We start from the raw sequence: 18471 nt of genomic DNA on the forward strand, positions 1-18471 counted from the left end.
GATTGCATATTCTTATTCCTGCTTACTGAATTCGAGTTTTCTTAGCTGAATAATGCACATAGTTTTGGCAATTACTCTAGAATAATAAATTGTTCTGTGAGGGGAAAAGTAAAGGCACGTTAAATAATTTCCACTCTGATTTCGTTGGCGAGATGACTTGGTGCTTAGACAAATCAATTTTCGCTGATACATGTATATGAGAGGCAATTGACAACGCAAATCGAAAGGCGTCATGTATACGAGTACTCGAGGCTAATTTTGTGAAACTGGCCTTGAACTATTTAGTTTCATGGGACTCCTGCCACTTTCGTGATGCAAGACTGCGAAAATAATTGTGCTGTAGAAGCAGCCTATACATCAACAAATCCTACAACAAATGCTCAAGAGCGGATGTTGGAAACGGGAGCCAGGTTACTGCCGCCTGGTGTTATATGGCATGACGTACTTTGCGTAAGCGTTGGTAGACGCCTTTAGCACCTATTACGAAACTCTGGGCATTGATGGGGGAACGAATTCAGAATACTGTGAATGGAAGCGTCGCTCTTGATGCGCAGTAGTTTAAGCATATATATCGCAATCGCAGGTCTAGGAGCAGCTTTGCGCAAAAGAAATGCGCCTTCGCGGAAGAAGCAGACGGAGAGAACCGTATACAGCTGATCCTTCGCGACGCAGTGGCCGCAGAGTCAACAGGGAATCAAGATGTCGGCAAACGAGACGTCACAGTGTGTCGGTTGCACTACAACGTCAGCGAAAGCGCCATGGATTGTCCTGCTCTACATCTAGGCTTTCATCTTTGCGGGGTCCTGTGTTGCTACAGTTACTATAGCCCGCTATCTGCCTAGCTATAGCACACAGAGAGCCGATCTATCTACCTCGCACTGTGCGCGCTGATGAGAGCATGAGTGCTCTCTGGAAGTGCTGCGCGTTCAGAACCATTTCGGGAGGCGCCAAACGGGAAACGTTCTCCAAGTGTTTTTGCGAGTGCAAGCACAAACTCAGACGCGAAGCTTGGATAGTCACGCTGTGCACGGCGAGCGTGTTCAGCTTACGAGATCGTGCAGGACGTCCCTGAGTTCGGACCAAGTCCGGTACGCGTGCGCACCGTACAGGCCTGGCAGTGCGAACACGCTGGCTGTGATGTGTCGGTAGATGTTGAAGTTCTGAGCCAGGGCCGGCGCTCCATAGTCGGCGTACAGGCGCAGCGCGTCCAGTGGCGATCCGTCGCGGATTCGCTGGCTGGCACACAGTGCCACGTACTTGTGTAGCACCTGCAGGAAGCCGGTTAACGCGCGCACGTCACGTATACAGAGAATTGCAGACACCCTTCAACATCGTCTCGCGCATTTCAGGAGAATGCTCGTATCCGTTTCGGGATGGTAAACATAAATATATACCTTGTATCGCGTGTACATGGCTTGGGTTAAGCAACATGCACGAAGCAAAGTTCGCCGTGCGATTTGTATTTCATTTTCTCTGTAAACCTAATTATACTCCGTTCCTGAAATAAACCATGCAAAGTAGTACCAGAGTCCTTACGGAATCACAAGGCGTCACGACACTGGCAACGATATCTCACTTAGGAAAGAACAAACAGACAAAAATTATACAATAACAAAAGCGCTGCAAGCCAATGAAGTGGAAGCGGCGCGCAGCGAGGCTTCATTGTTCGTCTCTCGAGCCATCCCTCAAGCGCTACAGATTCCCGGCGCTTTTAAGCGAAGCACTCGCCAAAACCTCCACCATAACAGCACTACAGACAGCAGCACTGAATCACATTTTAACATACGAGACTCCTAGGATTCACGCTCCGTGCAACTCCTGCTTATGAGACGTGTAGCGCGCCCGTGCTCTGCGGCACAGCGCCATACCTGCTGTCCCTGCTGCTCGGCCACTTCTAGACACTTCTTCCATTGCTTCTTTTCGGCGTACAGGTCCAGAGCGGCAATGATGTCGACGTTGGCTAATTGATCAGTCTGGCCGCGGCTGCGCAGATAGCTTTTGTACTCCTTGTCAACGTGTTCCTCCAACCTGCATAAATGAATAAATACATAAAACAAACAAAAACAAACAAACGAACACGAACAAAACTGCCACAGCAAGGCCTTGTGCAAAGCACATAGTAGGAAGCCCGAGCTACAAAGCACACTTCTCTGCAGCTCCAGTGGTTTGCTCTGGGCGTCGCAAAAGGGGGAGGGGCGGAGGGGGGAGGACAATGTGCACCTCATCCGCTGCATTGCCAGGCGGACCGGAGGCGCTTGCTCTAATCCAATTTACCGCCTAAAGAAAAGAAAGAAAAATAGAGAGAAGACTGGGTCATACTAGAAAGAGTTACCCGAGAGGCCATGCATGTTGTCACATGCCTTCCTTGTATGACTCCCATTCCTACACTTAGACCGTAGGCTCGGCTGAACGCTACCGATAAAACGGTGTACTAATGTTGTAGTGCACGCCGTCTGAAAATTCACACGAAGTCAGCTGCAGCAGCGCTTGCCCGGCGCTCGCCTCGCGCGCCATCGCGAGAAAGGCCCATATTATCCTTAGGAACAGGGTAATCACTCCACATACGAGCACTTGGTTCCCGGCACACTTGGGCCTAAATCTGGACTCGCTCACCAATCTCAATGACATTTCCCACTCCCAGGCGTGCGTACTAACTCTTCGCGCGGGAGGAGGAGCCTTGTCACAGTGAAATGTCCATGAGTTCCGGTACGCTCCATTCACCTTTAATGAATTCACTAAGCATTTCTATCTGGAGACAATAATTGTTCCTCCACCACATAAAAAGCTCACAAGACCTCAGGCTATAACCCTTAGGATGCTTCAGACTAGCTCTTATCCTAGTCTGGCCTCCGTGCACTGTTTATTCCCGGACGTTAACTCAGTGTCCTAGCTGCGGGAGGACATGCAATTTAGATCACATGCTCTGGCGGTGCCCCTCGTTACGAGAGGATAAAGAAATCACTGAACAGATGTGGAACTCGGCCATCAAGAGCTCGGAATACCATCGTCAGTTTTGGGCTGTCCAAAGAGCCTGCGATGCGGCGGTTAGGTTAGGCCTAACTTCCCACGTGGGAGCGACCCGCGCCCTAAGGGGTGGCTCTTTTCAGGATGCTTTTAATAGAGTTTTAGATTGTGGGACGCAAACGGCTTGCGTACGCCAGAACTAGAGGCGACGGTACTGCGCACGCGAGGACCCCTACGTCTAGGTCTGCGCACGCGCAGTACCGTCGCCTCTAGTTCTTGCGTTCGCAAGCCGCTTGCCTCCCCCTAATCTAAAACTATCTAATAAAGTTCTTCGTATCCCTATCTCCTCTTCTGCCTGCTGTCTATCACAGTGCTCAAGTTAGAGGGGAGGGGCGCCCCTCCCCTTCATTCTTTATGGAGGGCATATATATATGTGTGTATGAGAGCGCGCGCGTTATGCTGGTCGCCACCTTATGAGGGCCCCCCCTCTACTGAAGGGAGACTAAGCCCTGGTCTTATCCAGCCCCTCTATAGTGGCTTAGGGCACAAACAACTGACCTACGTCATTCCAAATTCAAGAAGAAACCACATGGCCTTGCTCCTGCGGATGCCTCAAGTGCTCCATGAGGAATATATATGGACAGATGCATAAATGGCGGCTTGCTGCAAATGAGTCTGCGTATATGTCCCGCACTTTCCGGTGAACGCCTACGTAAAGGCGCCCAAATCTTTGACTGGCGTGCGCGAGCGGCGGCTTTTTCGTGCGTCAGCGCCGTATGACGGGGTGAGGCTGGAAACAGCTTAGCAGACGATGGGCCCAGCTGAGCGCGCTTTGTACGTCCGCATGCGCTTAGCCTCAGACTGTTTCCAGCCTTACCCCGTCATACGGCGCTGACGCACGGAAAAGTCGCCGCTCGCGCACGCCAGTCAAAGATTTGGGCGCCTGACGCCTATACCTGAGGGAGGTATTGTTTTAGCCTGTGGCGGCTAAACTTGTAACTTCGTGAGATGACGTGAAGAGAGCAAGACTTGGGAAGGGCCTGCTCTTCTACACGGGCCCTACGCAAACGGAACGGCATGCTGGTGCGCTATAGTTGATGCTTGCTATAAAGGACATAATGTATATGCAACGGCACAGCCACAAAGAAACAGTGGCACACATTACAGGCGTCGTCACAGACGCACGTTTAGCGCTCATGACCTGTGTGTCTATGTTTATTTCTTTGTGGTTGTGGCGTCGCGCTACGTTATGTTTTCTACACAAGCGGTTCGGCTACTGCAACGAGCGGCCTACCCTGTAGACTTCGCTTCGGACGTACGCCGCCTCATTGACAAGTGTCTCTGCCCTGCTCGGATATTCTAGACTGCACCCAGTTTAATAGGCGCCGGCGACGCTTGCCATCTATGGGATGCAGTGCACCCGCTGCCATTTCTACAGCTGTATCTGAAGGACAGTGTACTTCAGAAAAAATCCATCCTGCGCTCCACGTGTGCCACCATTCTTCAACGTGAGTCGGACCTTCCCGGCGGCATACTACGCCGTGAGGAGGCGGTGGTGAAGAGGATCCACATGGGCACCGCATATATATCTTGCGCTCCGGATCACTTGGACTTCCGAGGCACAGATCACCCTGTGGTCCGCTCGTTTCCACAACTCCAGCCACGGAGACCACGCTGGAGCATTCCCTGTGTGCCTATGCAGGCCTTCACTCGATCGGCCCGTGCCCACCGCTTCAGAAGCATGCAGCCAATGCGAAGGTCGACAGCTGACCTTCAATCATAGTCTTCTGTGCAGCGTGACCTAACTTTAAATTAATTATGGAGTTTTATGCGCCAAAAATCACTATTTGGTTATGAGACGCCGCGAGGTGGGTGACTATGGATTAATTTTGACCACCAGGGGATTTTGGATGTGCCCTCAACGTGCGACCATTTTTGCATTTCGCCCGCATCGAGATGCGGCCGGGATTCGATCCCGCGATCTCGTGCTCGGCAGCGCAACACCATAGCCGCTAAGCCATCGCGGCGGGTGTTGTGACCTGTACTTTTTCACGATCTCCTGTCTTTCCGTGGGATTCCCTGCATTCCCTGTGAACCCATGCAAATGTGTTTTCGTGCTTCCGCCAATGTTTCGTCTTTTTACACAGACTCATTTCACTGTGGGAATCTAACGAGATAATATCGTACAAAATCTGTTAATTCATGTCGTATACGACATTTCTCTGGTTTCCCACTTTTTTCTGTATTGCTTATTTTTTTTTTCATTTTTGGCGAACTTAGCGCAACGAGCAGTTTACGGAGAGCAATACCTGCTATCTTCTTTGCAAACGACATGCCTTTTATGGCTTGTTTTATTCCTTAGTCTTATTTATTTATATCAACCTTCGTATCTTGTATTCGATGTATTAATATTATGTTATTCTATGTACATTTCTTCAAACCATTCCTGCCTAAGGCCTCCCAACAGTGGCTGGCAGTATACCCTTTAAAAAATAACAAAATAAACCTGTTCGATTTCTTTGATGTGACAGTACTTTTGGCTATATACTAGAAGTTGTGAAGCACTGTCTTAAGGTTCCTACCACAAGAACTAAATTTTTAAAAAATGGGGAAGGGGGGGGGGGGAGGGCTTAGTAGTAGCTGAGATAGAAGTAAATGAAATGATGCGATATCATATAGTGCGAGGAGGCAAACTACCCTTCCCGCAGCAGAGGCTCTTTCCTAATGCCACGATTAGCGTCGGCAAGAGACATTCATCCTCTGCCTTCTCCTATATCGGAGCCAAATACCCACGTGATATTTACGTCCCAATCTTGCCCTCTATTTCTCTCCTTTTCTTCTTGCCGCGCGGCGTATTTCGGTAGGCGGATTTGAGAGTGCAGCTCTGTCGTTTTGCGGCAATCCCTCAGTTCGCATTGCCGCTGTCTATTTACGCGCTGCACGCGGAACCACGACGCTCGTAATGTCATCTCAGCAGGCGAGGAAAGTGCCCCCTTCGAGAGCGCGCAGGGTGTTGTCTGAATTCTCAGCTGTTTTCGCGGCGTACATCAGTTTAATACTTCGCAGACATGATCGTCACCGTGTGATCAACGCGCTACGCTTGTCTGTTTGCAATGCCTGAACCTGGCGCAAGAAGTACTGGTACAATAACAATACTGTTAGAGTTCTCATTAAACCACCGTAGAAAGCGTGACTGGACCATCAAGCAGCGCACCAAAACAAATCAAACAAATCACAATCGACAATGTTCATGCGGTGCTGAACATTCATACTCGTAGTAGCATGGCAGGTTACTATTTTTGCTTCTTTTTTTACGTCGCTGTGTATTGCCCTTCGAGTCCAAGATATTTAAGTATATATAGTGTTCACGATCAGTGCTTTACGGAATTGGAACGCGTATGGTGAGCTGCAAAACATTATACGAGAAGCCGATTCATTAGGAACTCCTTGCTCAACGTGACAAGGAGTTGGCTTACTTTAGAGTTTTGTAGCCGTTACTTCAAGTCCTTACTTTCTTCTTTTTTTTTCTTTTTTCACGGCTTTTGTGGTAAAAAAGACCCGGACACATACATTTCATCATTGGCGCTTGCATTATGAGCAACCACTCCGAGGCAAACATATTCGCCTATTCGTCAAGACACAGGGCCAGAGGCTGTTTCACCAAATGCGGGCCCTGTCTTTCACAGAATAAACAACCTGACAATTAACGCCTAACGAAATTATTCGTTGATACATCGGCAAATACAAGGGGTACAAAGGTTTCCTCGAGTAAAGCTGGTAGCGGCATGCGATGCTTAGCAAGTATTCTCGGGAGCCTAAGTGGCTTGCAAAGGGGGCTCATCCGACTACGCTTCGAGCCTTCGATCGGCTCCGTTTAGTCCCTAATTAATTCGAAAAAAAAAGAAAGTGACGGCTCTTTTTGTTATTATTAGATGAAAGAGTGTGTATCCCTTGTGTCGCGTATGCCGGTGCCTTTGAGATGTGTTGCATCCTTTCAAGCGTAAGTGCTTACAATCGACATAATTTACTGTTCTCATAAAGCCGCGCTCTAAGTCCCGCGTGTTTGTGTTTGTGTGTACGTGCGAGTCCCGAGGTCGTTGAGTTTGTGCTATCACGATGGCACGTCGACTGTGTGTGAGTGCAACCATCTCCGGCTTGAAAACGCACTCCAGGGCGCCAAATTTGTGCTTCTTGTTCATTAAAAAAAACGCATTCATATGGATTGCGTCGAAATTTCTTCGCAGAATAAGGGTCCAATTTTGAAGTAGCTAAGTTAGCTTTGGCGGCTACTCTAGCTACAAAACGTAGGCCTAGTTGGTTCATTATGGTGTCGATCACAAGGCACCTTGTGGTCGTTCCAGTCTCCTTTTCTTGTCCGTAGTGTTCTCCGACGCCGCTTGAGCTATGAACTATGCATTAGCTATCAAGTGTTGCTAGCTCCTCCCTTGTACGCCCCCCTCCCCCATTTTGAAGAAAAAGTAGCAAACATTAACGCTCAAGTATTCAGTACTACTTAATCGGTATTTTAGGGACTGCGAACATTTCGCGTTAGGTTTTTTGTGACCATGCATGCGTTCTGTATTCACTGCGCGCTCAGCTTCGACTAAAATGGAACTAGATGCTCACCCTGGGTCGAATTCTTGGGCTACCTTCTTAGCCTTGCTCCACTCGCCACCCGCGATCAGGGCCTCTACGGCGTCCTTGACCAGCTCCATGCTGAGGAACAACTGTGCTGCCTGCGTAGCGATGGCCACGAAACAATGCATACCCAAGTTCGATTTAGGGCGGTTAACACTTGCATTGCAAACATAAAACTTACCGAACTGTGCTTCTTGATGTCCAACAGCATACGTGCGGCGTTCTTGAGTATCCTGTCTGCCTTGTGCTCATCTAGAAACTTTAAGGCCAGGTCGGCCGCCTGTGTGCATCGAATATTCATTGTTAAATAGGCTGCTTGTGTTACCGATTCATAGCTCCGCAACGGTATCTAGCTTCTGTCTCACTAAGCGGTTACAGTATGCCCAACCTTTGATTTTTCTAGCTTCGTTAAGCAGATACGAGTGCCCACGGCTGTTGCTTACCTTCACCCAGCATTTTTCTAGCATGTCCACGTTTTTCACATTTTCAGGTGTCATGCGCATATAGCAGTCTACGGCTCGGTCATGCTGCCCATTTCGTTCCCACTCCTGGGCCTGTTCAAGCAGGGCGTCAACGTCTCTGCGAAACGGGGTGAACACGAGCGACATGAACACAGTCTCGGAATAACTACTTTGTACGCTTGCGTTCATATACGTGCTAACAGCGATAAGCTGCGTTGAAATGTACTGCAATGACAGATCGAAGTGACAGTTTCCTTAGTCAATTAAGGCTTGCTTAATGGCCACCATATTATTCCGATTCGCGCCGGCTTGCGGAAATTCTGCGAATTGCTCAAAAACACTTGATGGCGACTAAATATTAGCAGCTCCCAGTGGACAATTTATTATTTTTTTCTTCAGCACACGATCAAATGGTTGCAGCAGCGAATACATCGCCACAGGAAAACTGCAATAGATCCTTTGTAATACGGAGCACCTTCCCGAACCGAGGCACAAAGCCGACCTCACCAACCTTATTTTAGCGCTCCCCTCCAGCTAATACAAGTGGCCGCCCTTAACATTAACTACGTGCTTTTCCCGTTAGATGCAGGAGTGAATGCTGCGAGCAACACCTACCGTGATCCTTTCGTGTCCATGTGGTTGTCGTACTCCTCTTGAAGCTCCATAATCTTCGAAGGTGTGTACTCTCTGCAGATGCGAAGAGCGTCGTTCCACATGCCCGCGTCCTACGCAGAGATTTCGGCGTCTTGGCACCTCCCTCATGTTGGCGTGCTTCTTTTCCTTTTGCCCTTTATGGATTACACGCTAATCTACCGTTGTGACGCTACAATGATGACATCAGCACAATGCACCACTAAAAATTCCGAATTAACATTTGTCATGGGAAAAAACACGAAAAAAAACGCACAATTTATTTATATTTTTCCTTAGAGCTTGTTGTACAGGCTTCTACAGATTTAAAAAGCATTATTTTTGTGCTGAACAATACACTGAAAGGAAAGGCCATGACGTTCCGTCAAAGTAACCTGCTCAGTATGAAGTACAAGTGCAGCTTTGCCTGTGCTTTAATGAATGCACGAAAGGCGGAAAGATCGGCCGGAAGCGAATATTTCTGACTCACTACTTCGCGTAGAGCAAGGGGAACGACGAGTGAAAGAAAGCGAACAGTGCGCGCTCATGAAAATGGCGACAAAATACAGAGCGCTATGCAGCCCCATGTGCGATATGACCGCGAACGCCGAAATTTGCACTCATCAGGCCACATGTGCTACAGCGATCCCTTTATACGAGTTATAGTGCCTAGATCTCATGTTTCGTTTCTTCTCTTTACCCCCAAGGTACGCGGAAAAGCAGAGACCAGTAACCTTGTACAGTTTGATGACGAGGTCCGGCCTTTCAGCCCGAAGTGCCAATGACTCAGCTTGCTGATAGTGGCCAGCTTGAAAGGCAACCCTAGCCTGGCCGATGGACACGTCCGCCACGGATTCCGGGTCGTGAGCCTCGGCCACACGCCTGGCGCTGTCCCAGTCTTTATTGTGCACGTACCTTTTGGGCCAGAAAAAGAGTTCTCTGGTTATGTCCTCGACGCGGTCACGTAAGGTCAACTGTGGTTCCCATTACAGGTGGGCGACTTACATAAGCACCGCTTCTTTCGGCTTGTTAGCCTTGATAAACTCTTGTTCCGCCTCGTGGAACTTGCCCTCGTCCTCAAGAAACATGGCGTACTTGAGGTGGATGTCTGGAAGCTTGTGCTTGGCCGTTGCTTGCGCCAACTCGAACGCAAATTCAAAGGCACTGAAACAACACCGCCGAGATAAGCACTAGTTTGAAATTGCACTCCATAAGACACACGCTCAGTCTGTAAGAAGATGTGAGAATCTGTCCACAGAGGCCCTTTTACATAGCTATCATTTGGCTCGCCTCATCGTCCTTCCAAGCATTCCTGTGGTGCGCCCAGGAGAGGAAAATTCTTCATTAAATCTGACGGGACCAGTGCTGCTTGAGCTTCAGTTCAACTCCCTCTTCTCGCGTTCTCTAACCCGCGTCCTTTTCCCTAATTACCGATCAAGTCGCGAGCCAGTGTTTCTGAAAAACAATCGTTTATTCATTCATTTAGTTATTCTCGCATTAAATAGATGCGCGTTCTCTTGCACTCCGTTGGAAATAAAATTAAGCAAAATCTTTAGTGCTCACTCTTGTCGCACGTATACTGCTGTGCCACACCATTCCCGCTGTCTCAATAGGGGATGGTGTGGCAGCGAGGTTTGCGAGAATTTGTCGACAAGCGCGAGTAAGAGCGGAAAGGCGACGGGAGAAACTCGACCCCCCCCCCCCCCCCGCGTCAAATGTGCACAATCTCCTCTGGAGCTCCCTGGCCGTCGCCAAATTAGCCGCTTGACAGCTGTAATTATCCGTGACTCCCCTCAGAAGCATTTCACAAACTGCAGCGCTTCCCTTTCTACTAACGTGCGAGGCCAGAGGGGACGCAGATAGAACTGCAGAGAGGAGAAGAAGAGGAGAAGTAGAGGGAGACGAGGCAGTTCCCATATGAAAGAAGGGGGAGGTGACGTGAGAAGGCAAGGAAACCCCACTACTACACGACAGCGGTTGCGGGTAAACAGGATAAGCTTAAGTTCAAGTTACGGTACAGTACGTTGCTGCTATTTCTGAAAAATAAACGCCATGCAAATATGTCCAGCGGGCAACTTACGCAGGGAGTGCAGAAGCAAAGCCGCATCAATGAAAGCGCACCGCAGGGTCCAGGAGACACTATATACGGAAGCGGTCGACCGTCAAATCAACACTTCAGCGCTCGCCGCGTTAGCTTTACGGCTATGGTATTGCTAGATTTCGCGGATTTGATCCCAATGACGGCAGCCGCATTTCGACGGGGCGAAATAGAAAACGCACGTGCACTTAGTTTTTGGGACACGTTAAAGAACACGGTGTCAAAATTATTCCGAAGTCCGCCACTACGGCTTGCCTCATAATCTGAGTGTGGCTTTGGCACGTACAGCCCCATAATCCAATTCCAGTTTAATACTTCTGCCACAATGCGGTGTGCCATGTGAGGAAATGACAACGCTCAAGCCTCTAAGAGGTTATAAAATATGGCGCACAACAACGCCTCAAGCAAACACATCTCCCTGTGTGTTCTGTGTGCTACGCAGACAAACAGCAGTGGTGCACGCAAGGTAACGGTTAACATCAACTCACCACTCTCGTGTTAGCCTAAATGTTGAAGAAATTAAGCTTTAGCCGTCAACATCACCGCTAATTGTCGTCAATCAAAGCATTGATTCCCACGGTGCGTGGGATCTGCATAATTTTGTGCACCTAAACCTAAGTAGACGGATTTTTCTTTTTTGCTCTACGTTGACTGGAATGTGACCACCGAGGCTGGGAATCGAATACGCGGCCTCTCGATCGGACACAGGCTGCCATAGAAAAGAACACTTAGTATAACCAAACCCATGGGCCACTGCGGCAGGAATGGGCCGAAGTTGGCTCTTCTGTAGAGTCTCCGCGAGCACGCCGACGCGACAGAGTGGGCCTCCTTACCAGTTCTCGGCGGCATAATCGATGGTGCTGTCGAGCAGACCTAGCTTTGTGAGCAGCCGCACGGCTGAGTCCCCACCGAGGCTCTTGGACCAAAGATAGGCCACCTGCTTGCAGGCCACAGGACCGCCATGCTTCTTGGCCACCTGCGTCGTTTGATCAAATGGTCACTGCAGCTTCCTGACCAAAATGAAGCGCTCGATGAAGACGCTAAAAGGTCCCGCAATTCTTTTACATTGAGGTACCAAATGCACCTCACCGACACTTAGCGTAACAACTTCGCCCGGCAGATGCTCTATAGAGTGCTCATAAGCAGCATGTAGCCTGCGGCTCAGGCATCTCCAAGCCGTTGTTCTCTGTTTTCATTCGCTGCTAAAGGTTCAATGCAAGTAGCAACCGATGGATACGAGGTAGTTTCTGTGCGCTAAAATCGCGTCAAGGACGCGACTCCCAACCCCTCTCACTCAGACACCTGTGTGCCGCACAATTCATGAGATGTGACCAACAAAAGTAACCTCCTATAAACGAGGAGCGCATTTGGCTGGGCTTTTCAAACAACGCTGCTGGTTACTGCCCGATGCTTGCGCCGGTGGTGACGAAGTTTGACGTTAGGAGATTGGATTAAAAGCAGATTGGAATAGTTTTATGTTATAGGGCCCTTTCTTCTGCAAAATATTTGAAGTTTGTTTTTGGCACGATTTTCCAGTTTAGTAAAAAAAAAAACGAGAAACGAAAGATAGGTTCACCTAACCTCCGGCAAACCCCATCAGTCAGGTCAACTTGGCAGCCCAATATGGACAGCTTCCACTAAATAAGTTCTGGTGCGTTATTTCGAGCGATGTGGGACACGAACCCGCGATGCACTTGCGCATGCAAAAGAGAGTGAGCTTCACCAGCCAGCTTACGTCGGCGACCTCAACAGCCTGCATTTTCAGTGCCTGACAACTCTTACAAGTGCTCCGGCATGACTTACGACAGCGAGACATCTTTTTTTTACTATTCATTTTTGAACGGGCAACGACATTTTGTTCATTTCTTTTGCCTGATCGCACACCGAACTTTAGTCCACCCCTTGTTCTCACCTAACAGCGAGGACCACCTTGCGGTTCCTTGCGTCATTTGTGAAAGAAGTGGAGTTATCTCGGGTCGGCATTTACAACAACTAACAATCTGGGGGTATCCTGAGGCGCGTGTATGCATCTCCGACAAAATGTCACCGCTACGTCCACATACACTTCTGAGCGCCGTGCTTCAAGAAAGTAACGTTTAATTACTTGTAGACTGCCGGCTGCAGCCAGGACCTGACAACGAACACGAGAGCATGTGTAGGCATTTGCCTATGTATAGCATTTGCCTATGCTCACTGCAGGTAGACGGAGCAAACAGCGACTACGAGAGCAGCGCGAAGGACAAACGCGCGGAGTGCCACAGCTCCAGCGCAGGCAATAAAAAGTATACGATATCCTGCGTAGGAATGATCCTGCGTAGCTGTAACTTGAGATATTCAGTTCCTGACATTGCCAAGATTACAGAAAGGACTAATGTATATTAGTTGCACTTCATTCGTCATGCCAGGAAGTGCTGTGTCACAGTATTCTAGCCGAAAACAACTAAATTCACGTGGCTTCATCACGGTTGAAACGTTTATTTCTTGCGGCATAGTTTTAAATTACTTCGGTAATCCTAATCATCAGGGCCCGTATTCACAAAAAGTTATTACGCAAAAGCTTTTCATAAAAGCAGATGCTAGCCTATCCTTATGGTGGACATAACTGAAAAATTATAGGCCCATTAGCTTACTCCCAGTATTATATAAAATATTCATCCCGATAATTTTCAGTAGAACAAGGGCAACACTGGACTTTAGTCAACCAAGGGAAGAGGCTGGCTTCAGGAATGGATACTCCACAATGGATCACATCCATGTCATTAATCAGGTAATCGAGAAATCCGCAGAACACAATCATCCTCTATATATGGCTTTCATAGATTACGAAAAGGCATTTGATTCAGCACAGATACCAGCAGTCATAGCGGTATTATGTAATCAAGGAGTATAGTCCGCTTACGTAAATACATCAGAAAATATCTACAGTGATTCCACAGCTACCTTGATTCTCCACAAGAAAAGCAGGACGGTATACATATAAAGAAAGGGGTCAGACAAGGAGACACGATCTCTCCAATGCTATTCACTGCGCGCTTGCAAGAAGTATTCAAGCTATTAAACTGGGAAGGCTTAGGAGTAAGGATCAACGGCAAATATCTCAGCAACCTTCGCTTTGCAGATGACATTGTCCTGTTCAGCAACACTGGAGATGAGTTACAACAAATGATTGAGGACCTTAACCGAGAGAGTGTAAGAGTGGGGTTGAAAATCACTATGCAGAAAAAGATAATGATCAATAGCCGGGCAAGGAAACAAGAGTTCAGGATCGCCGGTCTGCCTGTAGAGTTTGTGAAGGAGTATGTTTATCTAGGTCAATTAAGCTCACAGGGGACCCTGATCATGAGAAGGACATATACAGAAGAATAAAAATGGGTTGGAGTGCATACGGCAGACATTGTCAGCTCCTGACTGGAAGCTTACCACTATCATTCAAAAGGAAGGTGTACAATCAGTGCATTTTACCAGTGCTCACATATGGACAGAAACTACAAGGAAGCTTGAGACCAAGTTAAGGACCGCGCAAAGAGCGATGGAACGAAGAATGCTAGGCATAACGTTAAGAGACAGAAAGAGAGCGGTTTGGATCAGAGAGCAAACGGGTATAGCCGATATTCTAATTGACATTAAAAGAAAGAAAATGGAGCTGGGCAGGTAATGTATGCGCACGTTAGATAAGCGTTGGACCATTAGGGTAACAGAATGGGTGCCAAGAGAAGGGGAGCGCTGTCGAGGACGACAGAAGACTAGGTGGGGCGATAAAATTAGGAAATTCGCGGCCGCTAGTTGGAATCGGTTGGCGCAGGACAGGGGTAATTGGAGATCGCAGGGAGAGGCGTTCGCCCTGCAGTGGACATAAAGATATGCTGATGATGATTATTATTAACGAATGCGGCCGGCCAATGGCGAACAGCACCTACGAACGAAAAGCTTTGTGTATTTGACCCCGGAATTATCCCAGTGCTGTCAAAATCAAATTGTAACATCTATTCGTTTTACTTTTATGTTCGAAGCAATATTGAAATGTGGGCGGCGCACCCTTTATGCTTTAGTTCCAAGCTAGCGCTCGCAGAAATAATTGAGGGGAGGGAAAAAACGAAATTCATGATAATTGCATATAGGGCGCACGTTGCGCGCTACTCACGCCATACGCTTCTTCCCACATGTCATTGGCGCGGTACATGTTAACGGCAGCCTTCCAGTCACTTGCCGCTAGGTAATGCGCTTCAGCTTGCAGGTAGTTGCCTTCGCCCTCTAGTTCCTGCGTGATATATACGTACGTGAACACACACACACACACACACACACACACACACACACACACACACACACACACACACACACACACACACACACGCACACACACACGCACACACACATAATGAGAGAAAAGCTGAGAGCTTGGCCTGAACTACTATGTTCTAGCCTGATCCTCAGCGTTGGGGAAAGGGAAAAATGGAACAAAAGGAAAAGGAGAAAGCGATAATGATGGTGATATGAACAGAAGAGGCATGAATAAGAAATAAGATTTAACCGGAAACATTTATTACAATCTAATATCCAGTTCGGCGTCTGTAAGAAAACCCACAATGGTATTCGTGGCCTGACACGAGGAATATATTTTGGTCATGGGCCTAAAGGAGGCCTTCAGAAAGTGGCCGGTTAACGATGCTTGCCAAATATTCCTCCACTGATTGTCTTTCTTGCAAGTACAACGGGCACACACAAAGCACATGGTCTATAGTTTCCGGCACGGCACAGATGTCACATTTCATGCTGTCCGCACGGCCAATGGCGATAGTGTTGTGTAAAGGCCCCTTCGAGTCTAAAGTCTTTGCAGAAGGCTTGCTTGGCATCTTTGGATGTTACACTGGTTACACTCCTACGTGAAGTACACTCGTATACTTCACGCAGTACGCGCAAACCTCTCGTGAAAGGTTTGCGCATGTTTTTTGAAAGTGACGATGCCTCAATGAAACGGCTTTCGCATAACGGACGTCACTGAAAAACTAAATATTCCGATTTTATATGGGTGGTGAAAGCCAGCTACAAGAAATATTGAACTACGTGACTAGAGGACAGAAAGTGTTGTTTAAAATGGCTGATCGCCAGTGCGAGAGGCGACAATGTTTGCTGTCTTCGTTACTCGTGAGATTCCAGTTCACCGCAATCTCCAAATTCCAGCTCACCGCGACAGCGTTAATCGACGTGACGCACGGGCATGCGACGGCTTCCAGCCACGCAAGGTTGGATGAGTCAGCATTCGCGCAAACGATCTCGACTGCCTTGACTAGATACCACGGGAACTGTGATGACGGTGCAACTAATTCTAAAACGTGGTGTCATAATTGTTGCTCTATACGCTTCGAACTTCAAGCGTTCGCTTTCTGAGACTCTGAGTTGCGTTGAAAATAGGATGCCACTGAGCACTGTCGACTTGGCCGCGTACCCGGCAACGAGGGTGAGTTAGCTGTTTACATATGCTTTCACCGCACACATAGGATGGGCAGTTCTATTGGGCAAAGACACTAGCTCTAACAATATCGGGGTCTGCAAAAATGATGCGATGAAACTCGCATAACGGGAAGCGTGGATATTTTTTCGCCATCTTTTGATCATTCCCTATCCTCTTCGCGTCCGCTTGCTCTTGAATGTAAGGGAACTGTGTTATCTAACGCGCACGTTTAAGCAAGCCATCTACTGCACACTTGGCGGGTAGGCTGACTTATCAAATTTGATAACTGCTACCAACATAACCGGCATGTATTATTTCTGTTATTTCTATATCTAATACAGCGCGAATCGTGAAGCTGGTCATGCGCATTCCGACCGTATATATAAACTAGAAGAAAAGGTAAAAGATAAACAAAAGTTATCGAGGCCTTCAGGCAAAGCGTAATCTTGGGTACCTACTTTAGCGAGATGCAAATGTGTGTCTGAAAGAAGGTCTGGGTGAAATTCCTTGACTACACGCATCATATTGTCGTACTGACGATACCTCTTATACATCGCAATGGCCAAGTCGGGCTCTTCGATGAACAAGTAAAGCCTGAAAAAGAAAACGGCAGAGTAGGAAACGATCACACATTTACGCACATAAAGCGCGTAAAGAAAAAAAGCACGATAGATCAAACGATAAGCACTCGAACGAAATGGGCGAGAAACGGCGGGTTTCTGTGTTTTTGGTTGTGCTTCCCTCACTGGGCCGCCCCCCGCTGGTACCGTTTTAGCGTAACTGGGGCCGAATTTGCTGGCAACCTTCGCTAATCATATGTACGACATCGAGGCTGTTTGGAATATATGCTCTTGCGAACAATTTTAGCGTAAGAACGTTTTTGTGGAGCCGGCACCTCGTTCGTACGTTCTCTTTGCCATTGGCACGCCGACTTCGCTAATAGTATGTCCAGCATCAGGGCCCGCATTTACAAAAGGCTTTTACGCTATATTTGTTCGTAAGAGAAAATTCCAGCTAATCCTCATGTTGGACATATCATTAGCGAAGCGGCCGAGCAATGGCACAGAGCATTTACGAACGAAGAGCTTGGTGAATAAGGGCCCAGGATTGGCTGGCACCTACTTCTGCGATCACTTCTTGCGTAATTTTTTTTTTTGTGACTGCGGGCCCAGAAGCTGCGGGAAAAAAATAAAGAAACTGCTACACGTCGTGTGTGCCGTAAACACGTGTAAGAGGACTCGTTGCAAGGAAAACACCACTGGTTGTAGCGTAAAAGATAAGACTGCCTACACAACTGGGCTGCCAAAAAAGCTAAAATAACTGACTACAAGCAAAAATCACAGCTTGGCGTGTAGGTTTCCGCCACGAAACCGAAAACAGAGCTCGCACTTACCCATTTTACAACTGCACTGCTGCGAAAGCTTTTGTCGTTGTTTCACTTCAGATCAATTGGGATACTTTGTTTAGCAGGCGCAGAAGAGTAACAAGATTTTAAGTCGGTTGTCGCGAAATATCTGGTTAGTTTCGAATATTTTAACATACCCAATAGTTTCTTTTCGAATACGAGTAGTTAGTGTGTAATATTCGGTTCGTATTCCAAACTTCGAATATTCGCCCACCTCTAGCATTAGCAATTTCTTTAACTTTCAGTTGCCTCCGCTTTACAAAGATTACAAAAACAAAACGCGACAGTTACCTTTTCTGACAACTGCTAAGCACTGTAATGGAACAAAAACAGTCCAGCCTTTTCCTTGGCTCACTCAGCATTCTTCGTGCGACGGTAACTTCACTAAATACCGGCCCATCAGTTCCCCTGATTTTTCTGGCGACCTCACCTATCCGCATTTCTAAAGGGTACTGACCCGAGCTCCATCATAGTCTGGATCCTTGAGTGTGGCCATAGAATAAAGAACCAGCTGGAGTGCGCCTGCGTGCCCCTCCCTCTAAGGGTTCATTCGTCGCTCAGCAGGCGGCACTCACTTTTCAGCCTCTCTGAGTTTTCCTTGCTTCTCGAGCTCCGATGCCTGCTCAGTGTACATGCTCGTCACATCTTCCGGTCTGAGGTGGAGCTTGGCAAGCTGCGTGGACAGAAAGTCACTTGACACAACACTGCTCGCCTTTCACAGACAAGTAAAACTTCACGCGCGCAGTTATAGTCACGTTAATAAATGGCGGTTGCATATTTTTTCCTTATTCTCCCCCAGTTTCTTTAAAATACTTTTGTTTTT

The 18471-nt window shown here is 47.9% G+C and overlaps 1 protein-coding gene across 1 annotated transcript in view; it reads right to left on the reverse strand.

The window, feature by feature from the left end:
* Nucleotides 1–18471, reverse strand: part of Oseg2 (intraflagellar transport protein Oseg2) — a 104847-nt gene that overhangs the window by 13807 nt on the left and 72569 nt on the right. Inside the window, exons 26-37 of the mRNA XM_070522457.1 lie at nt 18224–18321; nt 16702–16837; nt 14933–15049; nt 11625–11767; nt 9699–9857; nt 9428–9608; nt 8679–8788; nt 8046–8181; nt 7784–7882; nt 7591–7700; nt 1869–2028; nt 1050–1268 (exon numbers count right to left, since the gene is read on the reverse strand). Of these exons, the coding sequence (XP_070378558.1) occupies nt 1050–1268; nt 1869–2028; nt 7591–7700; nt 7784–7882; nt 8046–8181; nt 8679–8788; nt 9428–9608; nt 9699–9857; nt 11625–11767; nt 14933–15049; nt 16702–16837; nt 18224–18321 (1668 nt within the window). The remainder of the gene's footprint in view (nt 1–1049; nt 1269–1868; nt 2029–7590; nt 7701–7783; nt 7883–8045; nt 8182–8678; nt 8789–9427; nt 9609–9698; nt 9858–11624; nt 11768–14932; nt 15050–16701; nt 16838–18223; nt 18322–18471) is intronic.

This window comes from Dermacentor albipictus, chromosome 1 (genome assembly GCF_038994185.2).
Source record: "Dermacentor albipictus isolate Rhodes 1998 colony chromosome 1, USDA_Dalb.pri_finalv2, whole genome shotgun sequence".
Lineage (NCBI taxonomy): Eukaryota > Metazoa > Arthropoda > Arachnida > Ixodida > Ixodidae > Dermacentor > Dermacentor albipictus.